Source organism: Oppia nitens, unplaced genomic scaffold (assembly GCF_028296485.1).
Source record: "Oppia nitens isolate AA-2021 unplaced genomic scaffold, nextdenovo-longstitch-racon4-pilon3 scaffold2_pilon_pilon_pilon, whole genome shotgun sequence".
Taxonomy (NCBI): Eukaryota; Metazoa; Arthropoda; class Arachnida; order Sarcoptiformes; family Oppiidae; genus Oppia; species Oppia nitens.
The window spans coordinates 5,341,944-5,368,100 of record NW_026533210.1 but is presented as its reverse complement, the minus strand read 5'-3'; the positions used below and the strand labels follow the sequence as shown (position 1 = coordinate 5,368,100).

The 26,157-nt window shown below is 18.4% G+C and overlaps 3 protein-coding genes across 3 annotated transcripts; all 3 read right to left on the bottom strand.

Moving 5' to 3' along the window:
* Nucleotides 1-379: 379 nt before the first annotated feature.
* Nucleotides 380-3,286, bottom strand: LOC128955829 (G-protein coupled receptor 83-like). Its single transcript, XM_054301506.1, has 2 exons — nt 2,493-3,286; nt 380-569 (listed from the first exon to the last, which is right to left on the bottom strand). Exons 1-2 carry the CDS (start codon nt 3,284-3,286, stop codon nt 380-382), a joined length of 984 nt encoding a protein of 327 aa, XP_054157481.1.
* A 7,129-nt stretch (nt 3,287-10,415) lies between these two features.
* Nucleotides 10,416-13,971, bottom strand: LOC128955828 (G-protein coupled receptor 83-like). Its single transcript, XM_054301505.1, has 2 exons — nt 13,007-13,971; nt 10,416-10,605 (listed from the first exon to the last, which is right to left on the bottom strand). The coding sequence occupies exons 1-2, from the start codon at nt 13,969-13,971 to the stop codon at nt 10,416-10,418; spliced, it is 1,155 nt and encodes a 384-aa protein (XP_054157480.1).
* A 9,820-nt stretch (nt 13,972-23,791) lies between these two features.
* LOC128955827 (equilibrative nucleoside transporter 1-like) lies at nt 23,792-25,929 on the bottom strand (the record flags this gene model as incomplete). Its single annotated transcript, XM_054301504.1, has 4 exons — nt 23,792-24,475; nt 24,684-25,065; nt 25,155-25,309; nt 25,855-25,929. Coding segments are annotated over 4 exons (1,296 nt in total), but the record flags the coding sequence as incomplete, so codon positions are not given.
* Nucleotides 25,930-26,157: the final 228 nt, after the last annotated feature.

Sequence of the window (26,157 nt, the reverse complement as noted above, 5' to 3'; positions counted from 1 at the left end):
TTTATAAAATAGATTTAGCTATCATTAAAATAGTAATTTTATACTTATTTGTATTTATAAATTAGCGATGACACAAAAATAAAATTTTATAACCTYTAWAAAAACAACAAAACTAAACGTATTGAATTTATACATTTATATAATTACAGTATTATACTAATTATTACTTATCATGCATTATATRATAATAGTTTAACATATWAAATTTATAGAAAACTAACATGAACATTTTCATAAACAAATTTACTTTGATAAACATTTTTTTTGAAACTTTCTTAAGTYATTTTTTATATAGAAATTTCCTAATTTATAATTAATCTATAATTATTAGTGACGGGTATTAGTTTTATTGAACTAACTTTCATATATTTTAAGCGTATTATTTAAGTTCACTAAATCTATCGGTGAGTATATTGACACCAAATACGGTCTCATTAACCGTTGAGTTGTCGTTGTTGTTGTTGTTGTTGTTGTTGTTTATGGTGTTTCTGGTGGACAAACACTTGAATAGCACCCGAAGCTTATTTTGAAAGTCATTATTCATCCAGCAATAGATAAATGGATTATAACTGTAACAAATATTTTTWTAYATATATATATATATATATAGTTTTTTTTAAAAAAAAAATTATACAAAAATATCTCATAAGCAAAATAATTTATTACAAAATTATATTTTGTTTTTATTGACAAAAATTAAACTAAAAATTGTGAAATTYATATTATGCTAAATTAGATTAAAATATTAATATATATATATATAAAAGATTTTATTCTATTTTTATAAAAAAATAAATTTCTTTTATATTTATTATATATAACTTCCACTTTGTTTAACATTTAAAATTCGCTGATATTTGTCAAAGTTATTCAAATTTTTTTTTATTTAAATCTAATTAAAGTATAATAAAAAAGTAAATATTACATTACTTGTATTATACTAAAAATATTTTTGCATAAAAAATATAATATCATTATAAACTAATGTATGTAATACCATTGGGATGTTTAGAAAAGCTTAAATAATAAAAAATATTACAGGTACATTGTTTTTTAATAATATTATATACTATATTATATAAAGTTATATTTTATGTAAATATTAAATGATAATATCCTTAAAAAACAAATGTAAAGTTTTATAGATTTATTAAATTCTTAACACTATTAAAGTTTCAAGTTTTTAATATTTTAGTTATTATTATATTTTTGTTATATGAAAATATTGTTATAATAAAAAATGTTTTTATATATAATTTTGAATATAACATTTTCTTAACTCAATTTTGTATGAATAATTGAACAAATAATTTTTTGTATTTAAATTGTATAAAAATATAATCAATTTTTGTTGTAAAAGATTTTTATAAAGTATATATTGTATAAATCGTTTTTTGATGTTATTTATGTATTTTACTATTCAAAATATTTTCTAAGTTATTATTAAGTTTATAAATTTAGATTATTATTTGACAATCTATTAAAATAATTATCTAAATTTGAGAAGTTATTATACAACTTGTTATAAATGTTTTTAATATAAATTATTTTAATTGATTGTCAAATAATAATCTATATTTATAAAGTACATCATCTATTAAAAATAATTGATATTAAAAAACATTTATTATTAATTGCATAAATTAAATAATAGATGATTGTAAATTATTTTATATGTTTTTTTAATTATAATTTTTTAATAAAAACTTTTATTAGTTGTTATATTAATTAATATTAAATAAAGTATTGTTATGTTATGTATATTATATATATTATTGTATATTCTATTCATAGAATTAATTGGACACTTAATGTCAAATGTCACTTAAATGATTAAAATTATAATTATTCATTAAATAATAAAATAAATTATATAAAAATTCATTATATTATTAAAATCATTTATGCTAATTATATTGTCAATTTTTTAACAAAAAAAACTATTAAATAATTAAAATATTTTATACTAATTAAATAATAAATAATTTTTAAAACTCWTTTTAAATAAAAATTTTTAAAAAACATTTGAACTTAATATGTTAGTACTTTGATTAATTGAGATTTATTAAATTATTTTTTAGATCAAATTAAAATCATTTAAARCAATCAGTAAAATATAAAAATAAAAATTGCTTGAATAATATTATAAAACAAAATTTAGCTATAAATAAACTGTWGATTATTAAAAATAAACGACTGGAAAATTAAATAAATAAATAAATAATGAGATGTTATTATATGTTTATTATACTGTTTATTATACTTTATATCATACACTATATAAGACTGAGAAATATTTATAAATTTGTTTATAGAAAAATAGAAAAATTAATTAATTAATTACTTAAGATATAAAAATTTATTTCAATTTATTTTAATTACTAAAACATAAATAAATTTTTAAGTATTTTATTTTTTGTTAGTAACTATTAATTAATAAAATAATAATTTAGTACATAATTAATATAATTGCATTAAAAATCAATACTTACCACACATTAGACATCGCTAACCAATGGTTTAAGAAAAACAAAGACAAACTAAAGTTAATAATATCGAAATCCACTAACAGATGATATATATTAAATGGTAGCCAACATATGGCAAATACAAGTACAACGAGCACAAGTACTTTTATACGACGGCGCTTATGTCGGATCAAATGATTTCGGTGTCTATCGGTAACAATGCCCACAAATTTACGTTTGCATAGCGAGTAACAGATTCGGGTGTAACACAAACAGGTCAATAGGATTGGCAAAACATATTGGGTTATCAAAGTAAATACAGTTAATCCTTTTCGAAATATGTCTGATCTGATCGGGTATTGGACACGACATCGGGTAAGGTTTTGCCAGTCATTCAGTACAATCACTTTGTTGAACACACCGTGTGGTAGTGATAGTAGTAGACTGACTAACCATATCATCGATAGTGTATAAAACATATTTTTGAAGCCATTATTATTCACTAAAGTGCGATACCGTTCCAGTGCTATAACCATCATTGTAATTGTTGAACAGTATACTGATGTGGTCTGAATCAGTGGAACAGTAATACATAATAGTTGACCAAATGGCCAGTTATCCAATAATACACGTGTTATATTGAACGGTATGTTTATAATAGTCATCAACAGGTCGGCAACAGCCAGGTTTCCGATGAGCACATTAGTGGTTGTGCGGGACAAACGGTGACTGTAGACAACTTTAATTACCAATAGGTTACCGATTAGCGACACAATAGCTATAAGACTATAGCTGACAATCAATAGTATATTAGACATAAATATATTACTTGTCGATGAGTTGTATTTACTTTTATTTATTAAATTGTTTAAAGTTGTGCTTATATTTGACAAAATTGTTAATTTATTGTCCATTTCAATGACCATCATATTCTCAACTGAGTTATTATTAGTAGTATTGTTATTATTACTATTATTATTATAGATTTTTTTGGTGGTTTCAAAAAACTTTGTTTTATGATGTATTTAATGGCATAGAATTATAAGAATTTGATATCTTTTAAGTAACTAGAGATTACCTATTAGATAGATATATATATTCAATACAATTATTATTATTATTATATCGATGATAATGATTATGATAACAATAATAATAATAGTAAGAAAAATAATTATTATTATTAACGTTAAAATTGTATAATACAATAGTTTATAGTATCAGATAAAAAATAATAAGAAGAAATTATTTTCCAGACAAAACAAATCTTAAGATAATTTTTTTTKTTAGAAATTACTTATTTAACATAATATTGATATCATATTTAAATAATAAAACAACAATTTTTAATATTATATATGATTTTGTCTTTTTTTTTGTTGTTGTTGCTTAACTTGTAAATCAATAATTTATATAAATTAAACTAAACTAACCGAAATTTTTCTTACCATTACTATTAACAGCAAATTAGATGATAATGATAAAAGTTATTATGTTATTATTGWCGTTAACTGTAAAAGCGATGCACTGCTAATGCAATCACTAGTTTTATATAACATTATAAAAACCAGAAAATTCATTATTTTGTTGTGTTTTTGTTGGTTGACTACTAGTGTAATCATACACAGAGAGTCTACACTAAATTAGTATACATTTATACAGTATATRTTGAATGTAACGGTATTTATATTATATAACTTATATACAACACTATAAGTTATTTACAATATTTATTTTAAATATATAAATTTGTATAAATATATTTACAATATAAAMTATATATAATAATAATAATAATTTTAATTATATATATAGAGAGAGAGTATATATATATATTTAATGTATTTTATATACGGTATTTATATTACTTTATTTACATGACATTTAACTTGTTTTTTAAATATAAAAGAAAGTAAATTAAAAAATAAACAATATTATTTTATATAAATGTCATARACTTAATATTATTTGTATAGCATTTAATTTATTAAAAGCTATTTCAAGAAAACATTATATTAGTTTTATATTTACGTTTCTATATTATTATATAATTTATACAATATTTTTTTTAAATATCAAGAATACAAGTATTATTTTATCATACATTTCATTAAAAATTATAAAGATATTTCTATAAACCAATAAATACATTAACTATGCATTAATACAATAATAATAGTTTACATTATTCATATTCAACTTCAAACGTAATTTTATAAATAATAAGTGATAAGTTGAATCTAATTAGTTAAATAAAACATAAATATCATATTAATATTTTCAAAAAATATATGTCAAGATAAACATTATATACGGCATTAATATTATATATAATATTTGCTTTTAATACATTTAATGAAAAGATTAAAGGTTAAAATTATTTTTGTTATAGAMAWATATGTTATAAATGTTATAATGATAAATATATATATATATTATTTATTTTCCACTCAAACCACATAATAACCATTTTTTAACAATAATATATTTTCCATTTGAATTCAATTGTATAATTATATTTGAATTTACTTATATAAATATTTATTTAAAATATTAATTTATTCCCCCATTAAATCATTGACCATTAAATTATGATACATTAAATTTCACATATAGTATGTAATAAATATCTGAGATTCTGCGCTTATACCTGTATATACATACTATAAATATTATATTTCAATATACTTATTAAATACACTATTTATTACTATAAATATCAATCCGATATGTACTTTAATTACAATATATATTATTTAATTTATGTGTTTTTCTGGGTAATACTAAATATTTGATATCTTATTGTATATTATATGATATTTTRRGTCTGTGTCTGTGTCTGTAGGTGTTTAATAATAGTTAATTTTTTTGTTAGTTATTTTTCATATACAATATGTGTAGTGAAATTACTTTTATTATAACTATATATATTTTTTTCATTAGCAAATGTATGCTATAAAATAATACATAATAAAGACAGTAATCTAAAAATAGCAAATTTTTCCAAGAATCTATATTTTACATAAAAAATTAATTAAAAATAAAATAATTTTATTTGTTTTATAGACTACCACTTAAAGTTCTAATTATATTCAAATATTTATTATACTTWATTTTAATTTAATATTCATTCATGTAAAAAATAAATATTTTTTTGTATCAATTTAATGTATACATTTTTCTACATATAATTAGTAAAATGCATTTTTAATATTATTATTTTTTGACATCTTATGATAGTAAAATCAATTATGATTTTGATTGTCAAATATTTGTATAATTAGTAATTTCATATATAATTTTGATGATTAAATTTTAATATAAAGATTTTATAAATAACTTCTACTAMTACTACTATTACTACAATACTACTTGTAAAAATAAAAACAATGTTTAAATAATATATATAAAATAATATAAAAATAAACAAATAATTATCAATTTATTTTAAATATAATTATTAMATATWTTTTCAATCAAAATAWATATGATAACAAYATATTAAAAGATAMAAAATTATTTAATWCAACTAATGATTTATTGTAATAAATAAGTGATKCTATATTTATAMATAATTTTATATATAATATTAATATTATACATATTATATATTWGWKATATATTAAAATTAAACATATAAATATATATATATTCAGAGATATATATATATACAGATATATATATATATATATTTACTGTAAATATAAAAAATAAAAWKTTATGTAATTAAATATTAAGTTAACATCTGTTAATATTAATATAATCAAAAGTATTGCCAATTCAGACATAAAAATGCTGATTATTTGTTGTTTTTTTTGTCKGTAAAACCGCSGGCGCATACATTATCACTTAACTATACAAATAACTGGACGATATAGACATCAACACAATATAGAAATTTATTTAATACTTATTATTGTATTGATATATAATATTAGCACCGGTAGCTGTTTGGCAATATTATTACAACACAACACACATAATAGGAAATAAGGTTCAGACAAAACAAAAGTCTTGCGCAACACTTAACCCACAGTTAATTACTTTCCGRTTTTTATAAGTCTTTTTTTGACAAAGTGTGGGCAAAAAAAATAATTTGTTTTAATAAATTAATTAATGAACTATATATTGGCAATATATTTATAGATGTAATTTGTGTTGTAATGTGAATATAATTATGTTTAATTGTTAAATGTTATAATTTAATAAATATAATTTGAATAAATTAATTATATATTTAATGACAAATTGTAGAAAATACATAAAAATCAAAATTATAATTATAACAAGTATTTATTGTTAATGATATCATAATTCATGTTTTTTAAACTACTGTAATTAGTGTTGGCAAAAAATAAAAATTTATAAAATAATCGAGAAATTTCTATCTATGGGATCCCCTCTAATTTTGTTATCTTGATATTTGCTATCATATAACAATACATTACCGTAAATATTATTATTAGTATTTTAATTATTAATTAAAGTAAAAAATTAATTAATTAAATTACAGTAATATATATATAATAAAATGGTAAATACAATTTTACAAAACTAATTATTATTATTTTATATATAGGTATCTCATTTGTATAGTATCGTTTGAATTTATAATGTATAGTATAATATATGTATAATATTATATCTTATTAATATAGTATTACAATAACTATAGATATGGGGATCCCATAGTATAACAATAAAGTTAAATTTCTATAGAAATTTATTCATAGATATTTAATATTCTATATTTATAAAACTTTCTATTTGCCCATCTCTAACTGTAATCAATATTTGTGTATATTTTTTAAAGCATTAAACTATAATTATAATCAAGTATCATAATCTCTAATGTTTTATAGATATTCAATATCCTATACTATAAAATCTCTGTTTACTGTTTAAATTTAAAATTTTAATGATAATTTTTAATTTTGTTTTGTTTTATTATTTTAATTATTTATGGACAGCAATTAGCAATTTTAGTAAAGTACAATCATTAAAAATTAAATTGTTTATTGTTATCCTAAGATATATATATATATTATAAATTATATATCATTAAATTATAAAAATATTTTATTAAATAATTCATATACTGCTTCAGCATATTATTAGAAATAAAAAACAAATAAATAACACAAATATTATATAAATTATTTTTACAAAATAATTTTAAACTTTTAAAAAGAATAAAATAAATATTATTATTTAAAATTATCACTTATGATAATTAAAATGTTTGTGTATTTCCTAAGTATTTAAAAATAATTTATTAGACTTATTATACAAGTGTTTGAATGTTGACAAACATTAATTCATTAACCAATCAAACTAAAGATTTCAATTACATTGTTATGTTTATATTAAATATAATATTTATATTATACAAATAAATAAATTTAAATAATTTACTGCAATATAAAAAATAAGTATTATTATAACATTAACTAATAATCAAATTGAATTACTAATAATAAAAAATACTATAAATTATATAAATTATTGTTTTTCTGTTCAAATGGGCTAAAATTAGTAATAAAATTATTATACCAATTTACATTAAAAGTAGATTACATTAACATAAAAATATCTAATTAGTAATAAAAACAAATTAGTAATAGTGTGCAAAAGTTTTTGTTTCAATACTGTCATAGATTTTCCCTAAATATCCCGACAGAATCACAAAATACGTGATTATTTCTTAACGATTGCATTGACAACATTAAAAGTCTAACAAATGAGTTAAACGTTGATAATTCAAACCACAAATTAAAGTTATATCATTAGCTAATAAACACAAAATTTGAAATTTTAATTATATTAACTATATTTTATTTTATGTAAATGCAAAACATTTTGTTGAGTTTATTTTATTTCAATTTTTATCAATGAGATATTTTATCTTTTTTTCCCCCMTGTATTTTGGTAATTAAACAGGATAATTACATGACAATTTGTTTGCACACTAAACAATTCAAATATTTTATGAAATAATATAAATAATTTTCTAACTAATGTTTTTTGATATTTACCATCCGATTCAATGTAGTGGTCATTAAATAACAAGTCTGCTAAATATAAAACAAATTTATTAGATTAATTAAATTAGATATTTATAATTTATATGTTTAAATTAAATTATTTGTTACTGAAAAAATAAAATTTCCATTCAATGAGTATTGATTTAAATTTAGTATAACGTTTATTTACAATAAAAACAATTGCAATATTTTATTCATAGCAATATATTGGACCAGTGATTAAAATTACAGACAAAACAAATAAATAATTTTTTATTATAATTTATGTAAAAAAATTTGACAAACTTATATTTTAATGTAATTTTTTAATAATTATAAAAATTTACAAATAATAACTTTAAATAAAAAAAAGTTATCATGATAACACTTAACTTTAAGGACTGTATTAGACTATTATAATATAATTAATAGAATATTATTTTTATTAACATTTTTCACTTATTTTATACATTTACAAAATAATTGTATTATTGAATAAAATAAATGAATGTAGAAAAAGCAATAAATAAAAATGAATGTAATTTTTTAGTTTTGAATTCAGTAATTTAATTGAAAAAGCAAAATATTTTATGTTATCTATAGACTGATCACCTTATTTTTTAGTAAACCTGTATAATACTATAAAAATTACATAAATTTTACCATATTTTTGTATGTTAACCTGTATTTAAATAACTGTATATAGTCTTTTAGATTTTTTACACAAATTAATTTTAAAAATCTTAAATTAAATTTAAATCTTATAAATATTTAAATATTGAAAAAGTTTACAAAAACTTTTTTTAAAGGTATTTTAGTTAATTTTAATTTATTTTATAAATTGAATTTACAATATATTAGAAAAGTACAAGTATTTTTACAAACATAAAATATATATATATTATATCCGTTTTATAATTTTTTTAAATTTATGTTTTTATTAAGCAATTAGTTTTACATATTTTTTAAAACTGTATATTATATTATACAGATCAACACATTTTCTGTCGCCTGTATCATACCCTCTATTACTGTATAATACAGGCGTCATCTGTATGGGTGGTCAGTCTAGTTATATAGACTGTATAATCTTAATTTGTTAAAATTTTAGTTTTACATGTTTAAGAAATGTTACGTCAATATATCCTAGTAACAAGTTTGTTTAATTTAATTAAAATACGTCCAAAAAAATAAATCAAAAAAAATTTAATTTATTAATTTGTTACATTGTATCAAAATTTATAACATTATATTTGTATTTAATTAAACACTTTTAGTTAAATATATATATATATATATATATATTTCATAAGTTAGTATATAAATACATTATTAAGATTAAATTTTTATTATAAATTAAATATTGATAAAACGCATAAAACTTAAATATCATGTTTACTTAAATTTTTTGTTTATTATATTATTTATTAATGTTGTTATTTTCTTGAAGTACTGGTATTTATTATATAATATGTTTACAATAAATAAAATATTATTTTATATTATAGTTTTATTATTTAACCTATGATGTTAAGTATATTAAAAATGATCACTATTTCATTTATTACATTTATTTATATATATCATAGAGTAGTGTTCAAAATATCGCATACGTTTGTTATCACGTAAGCATAATAAATACAGTATACTTAATATACGCACGACTCAACTAAATAAATAAATTTTATGTAAAAATACAAGACATAAAAATATTTACATAACATAATACTGCATATACTATATATATATATATATATATATATATACAGTATATATATATAATTATCCAATTAAATACAAATATAATTTATATAGAATTAATGATATAATTTACATAAATTATTTGTCAATTAAATATAATAATTAGAAAAAATGTTTACAAAAATTTACAAAAAAAATAATAATATAATAATGTGTTTAATCTTCAGATATCATGTTCTTCGCTGATCTCATAGTTAGAGTCCAAACGTTCGACAATAGTATTCATACGAATTGTGTTTCCGTCTGAAGACTGGGAATGCATTCGTTGAACGCCTGAAGTCAAGCACTTAAACAATGATTTGAATTCATTGCGAAAGTCATTGTTTAGCCAACAATAGATAAATGGGTTATAACTATAAATATATAAAAATTAATAAAAATATAAATTATAAAATACATAGAATTTAATTAATCAAAATAATTCAATTTAAATGTTACAATAAAAATTTTTATTATTAATTTAGTTATTTTATTTATTTATTTATTAACATACTATAAATAGTAAATAATTAAAGTTTATTACTAAATATAACATAAATAATAGAAAAGTTATATTTTTACAAATAATTAAATCATTGAATTACACATTTATTTTGATTTATATTCTATTATTACATAATATGTTATTTAAATTTTAATGATAAATAATAAATTTACTTATTATACCAATTATAATAGTAAATATATTATTTGTTTGCATTTTAAGCTAATATTTCTGAAAATATATATTTAAATATTCAGTGATAAATATGCTATACATTTTATCCAGTATAATATTACATATTATTAATTCATAAAACATTTTGCTAATAATTTCATTAAAAATTATATGATATCATTAATTAAAGTAGATTTATGCTTATTAAAATTATATATTAAATGAATACTAACTCTTTACAAAACATTATAGGTTTATAAATGTAATTAAATTATTAAATTGCTATTAATTTATATTAAATGTTTAACTTATTATATTCCTAATTCCTAATATTCATCCTAATTTCACAAATTAAGTATTATTATAGGATTAACACAATTCATTTTAATCTTATATCTATTTGTTAAATATTAAGTTACAATTTAATTTAGAAATAATATATCATTTTCATATAAATTTTTATGATAATCAATATTTATTTACTATATATATTTGTTTTTTAAAATAATAGTTAAATATAACCAAATTTTTAAGTTAATTAATTAACTTATTGCACCATAATTTAAGTAATTTAAGAAATAATAATAACAAATGATATAAATTCTAGAGAATTATTAAAAATAAAGTTTAACATATCATAAGTAAAAAAATAATTAAAATGTTATATTAAATATTAAATAACATATTGTTTGAAAATATTTTTGACTGCTTTTTCCATATTATATATTAAAAATATTTATCTAATGGAAAACTAATTAAATTATATTAATCAATAATAATTTGTTTAATAATTTGTGTAATAATTTGTGTAATAATTTGTGTAATAATTTGTGTAATAATTTGAATATTGTTACTGACATTATAATTATAGTTTTTGAAATACCAGTATTTGAAATGTTTATTTCAATATAATGTTATTATGTAAAAATAATTTTTGCTAAAACCTAATATGATTAAATACCATGGCAAAATATTTTATCATAGTTTATATTATAAAAATTTATATATATATATATATACAACAAATTTACATTAATTTATAATAAAGTAGTAATTATTGTACTAAATATCTTTGTGACAACTTTTTTTTTTATGTTAAGAATCTCAAAATATTTGAAATATTTATCATATTTTATGCATGAATTTTAATGTTTTATTTCTTTATATTAATTTATTTTTTGTTAACAACTTTACAAAATAATGTGTGCTATAATTAATGTATTTTATATTACTCTAAATAATGATACATACTAATTAGCTTAATTACGATATTTATACTAAATAATTAAATAAATTTTTGCATTAGGATAAATAAAAATTAAATAAAAAACAAGACATAAAAATAGAAACAAATATACACTGTATTTAATTAAATACATWTATACTAATAAATACTTTACATTATTTTTATACTATTTATTTACTAAAATATTAATTCACATGAGATATATCTCAAAAAAATCATATATAAACTAATATTTTTTTGCAATTACATAAAATAACATAAATTATTTTTCAATTTATAAATTTTTAAAAAATATAAACATGTGTTTTCCATAATGTTCGTCTATGTTTGGCTGGTTAACTGTATATATATATATGTATGTGTTATGTGTGTGTGTGTGTGTGTCTGTGTGTGTGTGTGTGTGTGTGTSTGTGTGTGTGTGTGTGTSGTGTGTGTAAGTTTGTCTACCTATCTGTCTGTATGATATAATAAAAAATAAATTCAATTTTTTAGGAAATAATGTTAAACTAAAAATAAATCACATTATCAAATACATTTTTTTCCAAATAGATTACATGAATTGAGAGAAAAATAGCAAATTTAATTTATTATAAAAAAATCTTTTTACTTGTTTTTCTAATTCTAAAACTGATAGAAAATTAATTTTTTCAAATCAAAAATATTCATTATTATTAAATATTCATTTATTTTTAATTATGTGTCTATATTTCAAATATACGYAAATATTTAAATAAATTAATCAATAATATTTATTGTACATAATAAATATATATATATATATATAATATTAAAAAATAAAGATTTATAAAATATAATTTAGTAAATTTAATAATTTTTAACTTAAACTTACCAAACACTAGACATAGCAAACCAATGATTAACAAAAAACAATGTATAACTATAGCCAATAACATAAAAGTCCATTAATAAGTGAAACACATTGAATGGTAGCCAACAAATGGCAAACACGAGGACAACCATAATAAGCATTTTAATTCGTCTCCATTTCCGTCTAACGAGAGTCGATCGGTGCGATTCAGTTATCTGACCAACAATTTTGCGCCGATAAATAAACCAACATATCTTCAAATAACATATACATGTTATAGTAATTGGTATCAAATATTGTGTTAGAAATGTTAGACTCGTTAGGGTTTGTCGCCAAACAATACGCGGTTCCGGGTATTCAATCCGACACCTGACTAATGACGAGTTTTTTGTAATCTTAACAATGAATATCCGATTGAAGACACCGTTGTGTACGGACAACAAAATACTGGATAACCATATAATTGATAATATTTTGCCAAAAGGAAAACATTTACCCAAACAATAGCCGCGTGTTATATGTGTGCTATAAATAAGACTTTTGTAGCGTTCAATAGCTATAAACATCATTGTTATCGACGAACAATACACTGATATTGATTGAATCAGTGGTACTAAAACACATAATATCTGTCCAAATGGCCAGTTATCTAGTAGTATACGTGCGATATTGAATGGTATATTCATTACAGTCATGAGTAGGTCGGCCACCGCTAAGTTGGCAATCAGTATATTAGTTGTGGTCAGAGATCTCTGTTTGCCAAATATGACTCTCAATACAATCAGATTACCAATCAATGAAACCAATATTATAAATGAATAACTGGCAAATAATAAACAGTTAAACATTAGTTTTTCGTTATCGTCATCACTAGTATGTGAAACATTGATTCTGGATATCAATGATAACAACAATTTACTTGTTGTTGAATTTGTATTTGAATTGTCGTTATTATTATTATCAAAATTTTCATAGTTGTCTTCCATGATTCAATAAAATAATATATTTAAAATGTTTTTAAATATTAGTATTGTAAAGTATAAATATTTTTGTTGTATAATTGTATTGTATATAAATGAAAGTTCAAAGATACATACAAAACAAAAATTTCTAATTAAAATAACTTTAATATCATATTTTATATTTGTTTTGTTTCGTTAATAGATAATATTTATTTTACATATAAAATCCAATTATTATTTTATGTTAAAAATATTTTATATTTACTTATTATTATTTTTAAAAATCACAAATACATATAAACACAAGTTTTACAATTAAGTTAATATTAATATTTTAAAATTGTAGTTTCTTTATTTATTTATTTTTAATAGTTTTTAATATTTACTGATAAAATATTTAAAAGGAAATTAATAAATACTTGTTTTTTTGTATTTTTTTATAAAAAGTATATTTTTCTTTAAAAAAAACATTTATTATATACTCAACTAAATTATTTTTGTTAATGTCAAACACTTATATTAAAACTTTTTTTCAAAAAAAAAAATCATTTCACAATTTTTATATACTTTATATTCAATAATAACAAATACATGTAATAGTCATCTGCCGTTAATCACTAATAAGATTGTATATATATAAGTACAGTATATGTAATATACTTTTGATGATACTATTGATATAGACCTGCGCTTCACTATCCGACTCATTCATACAAAAAAATAAAAACAAATATTTTTATTCAATAATTCATTAAATTTTCTATAAATAGACTCTAAATAAGATTATTTACGATAAATTATGTAGAAATAACATTGATAATTTTATAAATATTATTAAATAATAAATAATAATAATAATATATTTGACAAGTTGATCTTGTTTTATTTTATTTTTATTTATTTTTATTTTGAAAATATTAAATTTTATTTTTGAGATTGAAACGATTTTATTATAAAAAGTTTAATTAGATACTATTGTTAATATGATATTTTAATAATATAAATAAAATTCTAAAAGATTTCGCATTTAAAAAATATTTATTATAAATATAAGCTTAAAGCATTTTTAAAAATATTTAATACTTTATTTTAATATCAAAAAAATTATATTCTTACATATAAATTACAATCGATAAAAATATTTATAAGTTACAAATTGTATAGTAATGAGAAATTTTTATAGTTATTAAAAAACATTACATCATTAATTATAATTTAAAGTATTTATATAAATATTTTTTATATCATATACAAGTAACTAAAATTTATTTTTTTATATTGCAAATAGATTAAATTATAATAAATCAATTAAATATATATATATATATATATCTGTTAAATTGACTTTAATATTGATTTTATTATTTACTTCAGAATTTATTTAACTCTAAATTCATAAAATTAAGTTCAAAATAGACATTTAAAAAATTTACAGTTTATTATCATAAATAAATACATGATATTAATAACAAAAACATTTTTTATATGATATTTTGCAATATTTACTTTAGTACACTTCTAAGAAAATAAATAATTTAAATTTAAAATATCTTTATTTTCGACTTATATTTTTAAAATTTCAAATATTTTTTTTATAAATAAGAAGTTTAAATTTTGTTAAATATAAATTATATTTAAAAATATATTTATATATATATATATTTCATCTACAAATTTGTGGTATTCGTCTAAATTAGCTCCTATTTTATTATATAAATTATCCAAAAATAATTATATATAAAATATTTTCATACAATAAAACAAAATTATTATAAATGATAGTTTTATTTATATTGTGCAATACATGAATGTTATTTATATTTAATATCTCTAGTATTCTTAATTATCCTTAAGTTTATTTTACTAACTTAATAATAAAAATGTTTAATAAATTTTATTTTTCAAAAAATAAAATCATAAATTTTAGTTACAATTATAAATAATTCTTTTATAAATATATTTTGTAACATTTGAATTATAAATGATATCTTTAATTATTTGAATAGAAACTAATTATGTAATACATTTAAATATAAATTAATTTGTCTCAGACTAAAATATATGTTTATAAAATTTTTCACTAAAAGTAAAAAATTATTTAATGCAAAATTAATTAATTGTTTCGTATATTAAATAAATTATTATATGAAAAGGTTAGATAGAAAGTTACAAATATTTAATTTGTTGATTTTTATATTAATTTTTTTCTAATCATAAGACATTAAATAACAATTATCAAATGTCTAGCATTGAAAATGTTTCTTTTATAGAATTTCCAATTGATATCAAATATATATTATTTATATTCTATACAAGTTTTTAAATAGCTATAAATAGTGTTTTATTTAGACATTTTATAATGTTTTTTTGTGTGTACATTATATTGATATTTATTTGCAACAATTTTACGTATGATAGATTTATATATATATATATATATATATACTGAAGATTTTTTTATTTAGCTAATAAATAATATATTTGACAAATCATGAGATTATATCTACAAAACAAAAAGGATATTAGCAAATGTCTATTAGTATTATTGATAGACTACATATACAGTTAATGTATAAATATATATTGAGTCGATAATATGTAATAAAATACAAACAAATACAAATACATGTTATATTTACTTTGATATAAAAAACTAAATAATTTGATTGAATTTAATAATAAATTAATGACATAGATTTAATGCGTTAACATAATCYCTATATTTTTATATCTATATATAAAGCGAATATAAATATATTATAAGGAAAAGTGAAATTTATTGATAAAATAAGATTATTAAATTGAATGGCATTATTGGTGTTCATTGATTTTGTTTAATTTAATAATTAGCTTATTATTAGTATATAATTACGTATATACAATATATACAATTTTAATTTGACATATTTTAATTTTATTTAAAACTTTAATCAAAATTATTTTCATATAATAATAATTATTATAAATAAACAAATATATATATATAACAATTTTAATTTATTAAAATAGTCTAATAAGTTAAATTTATAAAGTTTGCAATTGATTCTGATTTTGACAGTTAATAAAAAAAAATTTAAAAATAAGGTAAGATTTTTGTTGACCTTTTTTAGATCAATTTTTAACAAAATCAGTACAACTTTTTATTATTATAAATACACTATGAAATAAAAAAAATTGAATTTTAAATTTGATTATATTTTTTTAAAGAATAATTAATTTAAAATCTATAACATTTTTACTGTAATATTAACTTCAAGTAAAAAAAGATCTAGACTAATAAAAATATTATTTGTATACATATAGTGTACAAAATAATTTTAAAAAATAAAAAAAGTAACAATTTATATTTCAAATAATATTTATCTAATATGTTACGTAAAACAGTAGTTTTTAAGCCATATTACTATTATATAATATAAAATAATTTCTAAAAATAAGTTTCTTTTTTAAAAAAGTATTTTTCAATTTGATATTATTAAAAATCGGATGCTTTATTATAATTTAATATTTTATTTTTAAAATCAATATAAAATCATTAAAATTATTTTTATGTTCTATTTAATAATAAAATATAAAAAATTGGATATTTTTTCTTTTAATGTTATAATAAATTTGATTAAAAACAAACATAACTTTTATTAAATATTATTTAATACATATTTATGTTTCATGGTTGATATAATTTTAGGCAAAAATAAATAAACATTAATAGTAATTATATACAGTATATCAAAATTTATTTTAAAAAATAATTATATATGCTATTCATTGTGTTGTATAGATTAACAATATTACACAAACTTTTATACATAAACTATTTTTATTTTTTTAATATTATAATTAATTATAATTAATATACTTAATATAAAATTTTGTTAAAAATATTCATATAAAATATAATTAACTTAAATAGTATTTTGAAATATATAATAATTAATTAATTATACGGTTAGTATAATTTTTTTAACATATTAAATTTTTGTGTATATAAAATTCACTATATTTATTTTAAAAAAYAACAATATCTAATACTATAGTTATTTTTATTGGAAATAAATTCTAATTATTAATTTGTGTGATTTAACTAATTATTTAATTTACTAATTTTATCGATGTGTTTATTGTAGAGATGGGCCAATAGAAACTTTCTAATAAATTTCCTCAGAGAAAGTTTCTAGAAAGTTTCTAGAAAGTTTCTCAGGAATAAATTTCTATAGAAAATTCAACTTTATTGTTATGCTATGGGATCTGTATCTAAAGCTATTGTAATACTATATTAATGAGACATACTATACATATAATAATATACTATAATATATAGTACACTACTATACAAAATGGGATACCTATATACCGGGTATTTACTAACCTTTATTCAAATACAGTACTAATCAATGCATTGCTTATATAATAGTTGAATAAAGATTCGTATAACACATAAGTATAAAATAATTATAATTATTTAATAATCAGTTTTGTAAAATTTGACTCATTGTATTAWATATATACTGTATATATCATAGTTTAATATAATTAAACTAATAATTTTCTTTAATTGATAATTAAAATATTAATAATAATAATATTTAATTATTACTTATAAAATCAATGTATTGTTACAAAGATAATAAATATCTAGAGAACAAAATTAATGTGGATCTCATAGATAAAAATTTCTTTTAGAAACTTTCTAGAAATTTCTCTTTTTTTTGTCAACAATAGTTTATTGATACCTAATTCAGTCTCATTTTTTTGTTAAGTTGTTGTTTTGTTATGTTTCTGGTGGACAAACACTTGAATAGCACCCGAAGCTTATTTTGAAAGTCATTTTCATACAGCAATAGATATATGGATTATAACTTAAAAGAAAATATAAAAAAAAATTGAATTTTATTTTTCAATTTTTTACAATAATTTTCAATCTAACAGTGTAAACAATTTTTTCCTGTATCAATAAATTGAAAATAAATTGTAATATATATATATATTAGTATATATATAATGATTAAATTACAATCATATCATAATTCATAATCGTATTATAAATGTTTTATTTTGTAATTTTATTTTATAGCTAAAAGTTACAAATATTTTCATTTACAAGTTATTTAATTTATACATTAATTATAATGCATAAAAATTTATGAAAGAAATTTTTTAAAATTAATTAATGTAGATTTTTATTTGTTTTAAATAGTTTAATCTAATTATAATTTATGTAATATATTTAAGCAATTACTGGGTATAGTAATTTTATTTTATAAATTTTAATTATCTTTAAARATAGTTTATTACTATATTGTAAATATTGTACTAATACTAATAAAGAAAAAATAAACATTATTTAATTTTAAATACTACTTAATTTTTACTTAATATTTAAATTTTTCTGGAAACGATTTTTTATAAATGAAAAAAAACTTTTTTCTGGGTAATTTGAATTCAATTTTTAAAATAGAGTATTAATATGTTTGAATATATATTTTTAATCTTTTATACATAAAAATATTTAAATAAAATAGATTTTTAATTCAAAAATAATTAAAAATATAACTTTTTATGTTAATATAATACATACAGTATATAAATAATAATATACTATTATTAACCTTCACTTATAAGATTAGACTTAAAACTATTATTAAAATTATTGTTTATGTAAAATTCAAGTGATATTTTAGATTACAAATTAAATTAGTTAATGACAAAATAGTTATAATAATTTATATATATATTTATTGTATATTACATTTATTTAACTTAAATAACGTATTTTGATTAACCAAATAAATAACAGAATCCTTTTAATAATCATTAAGTTATGGAAAAATTAAAATATATAAATAAGAAAAACTTAAGCTAAAAGATATGGAAATTAAATCAAAATTGAAAAATGTTAATTTTAAATTTAGTATATAAATAGTTTATTTGAAAAATATAGCATTCAACATTAATATGTTTTTAGTTTATATTATAAATAAATTAAATTTTTTTATTATTAAAATATAAAAGAATCTTATTTTAAAATTTAAATCAACTCATTTGAATTATTTAACATTTTTAATTTATTATTGACAACAAATTAATCAACAAAATGATTGCAATAAAACGACAAAAGTTATTAAAAAAATGATTTTGTTATTAAAACATAAAATATAACTAAACACTAAAATAATTAATAGAAATAATTTATTATTATAATTATTAGATTTAATACAAAATATAATTACTCAATAAATATCATTGCATTAGACATTGGATAACAATGATTTAAAATGTATGGAAATTAACTGAATTTAATTATACCAAAACATACTAATAAATTATATATATATATTAATTTATTAGAAAATTAATAAAATATTACAATAAAAATCCAATTACTAAATCCTTTATTTAGTAAATTGACACAAAAGTGGACTCCATTGATATATGCATTGATTCAACTTAAATAATATTCTAATTCATTTGAATCAATACTGAGTCTAATGGAATCTACTTTAGTGTCAATATAGTGAACACATTATAAAACATTAGATCTAATATTAATTTTATGTATTTTCTATATTTTATCAAATATTTTCTTAATTTCCTAATAAAATCAAAAATATTATAAATAATTTATTTTTTGAAAATTTTATCAAATAATTTTGGAAATATCTTCTTTGTATTTGACAAATTTGATAAACAATTTTATTATATAATTTTCAAAGATATTAACAGTCAAAGTCTAGTACTTAGAGGTGTCCGGGATGTGTATATTAAATTGTAGAAAACAAATATCAATTTGTTTGAACATATCGTTGGTTAGTCATAAAAGTAGACTAACTAACAAAATCATCGATAATTTATAAAACATATTTTTTTAAAAGCCATCATAAGTTTGTAAAGTATAAACATCATATGAATAGTTAAACAGTTTATTGAATCAGTGTAACAATAATACTATATCAACTAATTAAATGGCCAGTTATGCATTAGTACAGGTGCTATATTGAACTGTATGTTTATAAACAGTTATCAACAGGTTTGGCAACTGACAGGTTTCCGATGAGTACATTAGTGGTCGTTCGGCACAATCGGTGTGATTGTAGACAACTTTGATTACCAATAGGGTTACCGATTAGCTATGAGACTATAATTGAGAATTAATACTAAATTAAACATAAATAACTTTATATTAGTTGTCAATGATTTGTTTTTTATAAATATAATTTATTATTATGATTGAAGTTTTATTGTTATTTGAAAAATTGATAACATTATGTCCTTTTTTTGATTTTTATTTTTTTTTGTTGAGATTATTATTATATTCTTTTGTTTTATTATTTATTTAATGACATAGATATTTCTCAATATATCTAACTTAAAAAAAAGAAAAACATGAGATTATCTATTAGATGTCTTTAATACACTAAATATTTTTAATAATAATAATAATAATAATACTATAGTATTTTCTACACTAAAATTAAACTAATATGATATTTGATATTTTTGCAGATGATTTATAAGGCAAACTAAAAATATCTATTTTAAGAATTTTAGATTAGTTTTAAATTAAGATTATTTATTGAACATTTTTTTATTATTATGTTTTAATATGTTATTATATTGTATTTATAGTTATTATTATTATTATATTATATAATACTCTTTCTCACTAAGAGTTGTTATTTTAGTATAATCTTAAGTTTATATCTACTCTAACAGTAATAACCAGAGAAATGAATTAATTATTTGTTTTGTTTCATTACTTATCTATTAGTGTAACCACTATAGTGTCTACAATAGACTTTATATTATTATTTATATATACACATTATACATATATTCAATGTAAATTTATATTCAGATATAACGGATACGTTTATTTATTTATTTTTTAGTTTACATGTTTTTTATATAAATGTTAAAATCATATGAGATTTTGCTCTTTTTTAACCCATTGTACATTTAACTAACACCTTTAATTAATATCCATTGTATCCAATGTATATAAAAGTATTTAATAATAATATTTAATATCATACTTATGTAAGTATTAGTTATCAAACATACAGAATATTCTGTCTTATTGTATGTGTGTGTACTATATATGTACAGTATATGTAATTTATATGTTTATGTGTAAGTGTGTGTGCATTTGTATTACTTAATTTGCATATATATTTGTGTTTGACAATTACTTTATTATATTAAAATAGTTTCCACTAACAAATATGCATTAAAAGATAATACAATTATTTTTGATGTGAAATTAGATAATTTAGGATAGCTTGAGAAATTGTATTTTACAGATAAATAAATTATTTAAAAAACACAATTGATGTGTACTATAATACCAACACTTAAAGATCTAATTATTTTAAGCATATTTATTTTACTTATATTAGATTTATTGATGCGAAATATTAATTATTTAGTATGTGATTACATTTTTAGAGATTTTAGTCAAAGATTTTTTTAAAAATAATAGTTTTTGACGTAATTCTAGTAAAATAACTATGAATTAGATTATAAAAAATTATATATTTTGGCTGCAAATGTCAGTTAATTAAATAACATTAATTACAAATTATACAACAATATTAAAGACAAATATAACGTTTTAATATTTAAATATTGTTTAAAAATTAATAATATGACTTTTATTATATGAGACATTAAAACATCTGATTAAGTGAGAGATTAATAATGTATAATAATTTATTATTAATATATTCAAACTAAATTATCAAACACTAATATATTAATGTATTATTATTATATTTATTGGAAGTCAAAAAAGATTATAGTATTTATTTAGATAATGTTTAACAAATCTAATTAATTTATTAAAGTAGAGCTTAAATTTAATAATCAAATATATTTTGAAATATATTGTAATAAATCATTTAAATTATTTTTTATTTAAATATTGAATATACATTAGGGTTTTTCACATATTACGTTCGCATTTTTTTAAAAGAAATCTAGACCCATCCCTCCTCTATGTTTGCAATTATTCGCATGTAGTCATTTTTAAAAATTTCGTTCACATGCCCCTAACCGCTAACCCCCCCTCTCCACCACTAAAAATAAAATATCTAAATGCGAACGTTCTTAAGATCTCTACCCCTCCTCCTCCTTTGCAAAAGTTCGCTTTGGCCGACCCCCTCCCCTAAAGTGCGGACGTAATATGTGAATCACCCCTTATACAGAATATTTTTTAATTATTTATAATTACTGAATATTTTATAGTATTATTGCTATCGTAGTGTAATACGAGACTATAAATTTAAAACTATTAATACATTTAAAAATAGAGTATTATTACTGTTTACTAATCATATACAGTATTAAATCATAAATATTTATAAACATGATATTATACAATATAGATATTTTAGTAAAAAGTTATAATAATTTCTAATCTTTTAGATGTTTTACAATATTTTACAATATGTATAATAAATTATGAAAATTTAAATAGTTCAATAATTTATTTTATTTACAAATATTAGAAAATTTATTTATTTCTAATATTATATTTCATTTCTAAAAGTAATACAGAAAATAACTAATATAATTATTTTAAATATAATGATAATAATAATAATAAAGTATCAGTAGTTGATATAGTAATAAATATGATACTACTATAAGTTAGATTCAACTATATTTAACTCTAATTCACAAAGTTTAAAACTCACAATAAATTGAATTATAGACTTACAAACTATTTTGAGGTAATTAAAATTTTAATATTTGTATTGTATTAAAAATAATTTCATAGTAAATGCAATATATATATATATAATATGTTTTTATTAACAAAAAAAATAATAACAACAACATATAATTATGATATAATTAAATGATGTACTAATGATGAGTTAACGCCAGTAAATATACCCAAAATTAGCGCCAATCCCGACATAATGCCGGCCGTCTCCTGATGTCTATCGATGACACCGCGGGGCGCGTACATCATCGCCAAACTGGACAGATAGCCAAACGACATGGACATGACAACTGTGCCAATCAGATAATACCAATCACTGGCCAATAGCACCGGTAAGTGTCTGTCAACATTTTCAGGTCGATAATTGCATAATAGAAAATAAGGCACAAACAAAATTCTTGCGCAACAATAAATCCATAGATATTTAGGTCCAGGAGTTTCTAGTTTTTGTGCCAAATAATTGCCTAAAGTTACCGATACATTGAAAAAGAAAAAACAAAATGTGGGCACAAAATAATTTCCATCAATTAATTGATTAATAGGCTTTATATCAGCCATTAGTGCCGGGAATATAGTTAACGTTAATGTATATGTGATGTAAATATTGATCAGTTGAGGCCATATGCGGCCCAATACGTGACAATATAGCCGTAATCCCGATAGGTTTTTGCCGGTAGTTATAGCTTTTGTAGTATTACGAGAAGTAATGTCTAGACCTTCAATGCTATCCAAAGTAATATTGTTATCATTGGATATCTCCTGAGATTTATTTATATTTCGGTTGTAATGTATGTAAAAATTCTGTTAAATATAATAAAAAGATATTTAAAAAATTAATATTTATTTATTTATTGAATTATTAGTTATTTAAAATTAGTTTATCGTATTAATTAAGTAAATTCAACTTTAAAAATATTAATTTAAAACCACATTTGCATTATTTGTATTTAGTTTAGTTTTCTCTAAAATCATTTTTAATTATTAATATTAAAATCAAAATAAAACTTACATTATTTTTTAGATAAAACTGCGATATGAAACATATGATAATTATGATGAGTGCCAATGAAAAGTAGATTATGCCTACAATACGTGGTGTAGGGGACAGGGCTATCGATACGATCATAAATATGGAGACTATAGTACCGCTGAGATTTGTGCCCATAACCACAGCGTTTGTGTATTTCATCGGCAATTTGGCGGCCAAACCAAAGTTACAGCTCTGAAGTATACCGGTTCCCGAATTGATTACTACTGCCGATGTCATTGTCAGCCAGAAAAACCCGATCGGCCAACCGTTTGTATCCATTACGGCCAACACAATGGTAAACAAAAATACCAGTGCTTGCAATAAAAGTGCCGATGAAATTCGTGTAGTAAGTGATCCATAACTATTAAATGATATAATTAATGTTAATTATTGTTTAATTATTTTTAATTTGTATTATATGATTATTTAGTAATATTTTATTTTGCATACGATTTATTTGTAAACAAATTGAGAAACTGTAGGCAAACATTTGGAGATATAGATGCTATACCCAGGTATGACAAAAAATTTGATCGGTAATTGTCCAAATCATGTGCCGATTCATAATCAGTTAAATTGACTTTTAGTTTGTAGTCAACAAAATACTAATATTTAAAATAATCATTAATTATTTTTTAAAAAACATTTTATTCAAACTTATTTAATATTATTTTTAATAAATAGATAAAAATATTTTAATTTAAGTTAAATATCATGTTGTTATTATTATGTTGTTTATATTAAAAAGGAAAATTTTAATTTAGGTCATAAATTTGATTAAAAAAATAAAATTATTAAAGTTATTAATAGACTATATAAGCTAATGTGTCACTTTCAAGTGTGTTAAAAATGATCAATTTTATTGATTTTTTAAAACTCTATATTAAATTAATATATCATTGAATATTTAATTTAAATTAATTGACTAGATTTTATACTAAACAATACTATATAATAATAATAATAATACTATTTTTCTTAAAATTATAATTATAATAACATAATTTTATTATAATAAAATCATATGATATAATCAAATAGATTTTTTAATTAAAAATATATCGTAATATACTAAAATTAAACATGGTACATAATATATTTCTAATTAACTATTTATATAAATATTGAAACAAAATTAGCATATACTTACACTATCTGCATTAATTAGCATATTCCATGGTAATAATGTACCAATGCCATTTATAAGCAAAATAATATAAACAAAGTTGTATCTATTAACAAAAATAATTAAAATATTTTTTTTCAAGTAAATTAATTTTGTTTGAAACACTTTACTTATCAATCGGAGTGTTGTTATACATGTTATATTGATTTTGTTAAGATATATATATATCAAACTAAAAAAAAACTTAATAATTAAATTTGCATTTTAATAGAAATAGTTTTTAGATATATTATGCTAAGTTTACAATTACATAACGTTATTCAATAT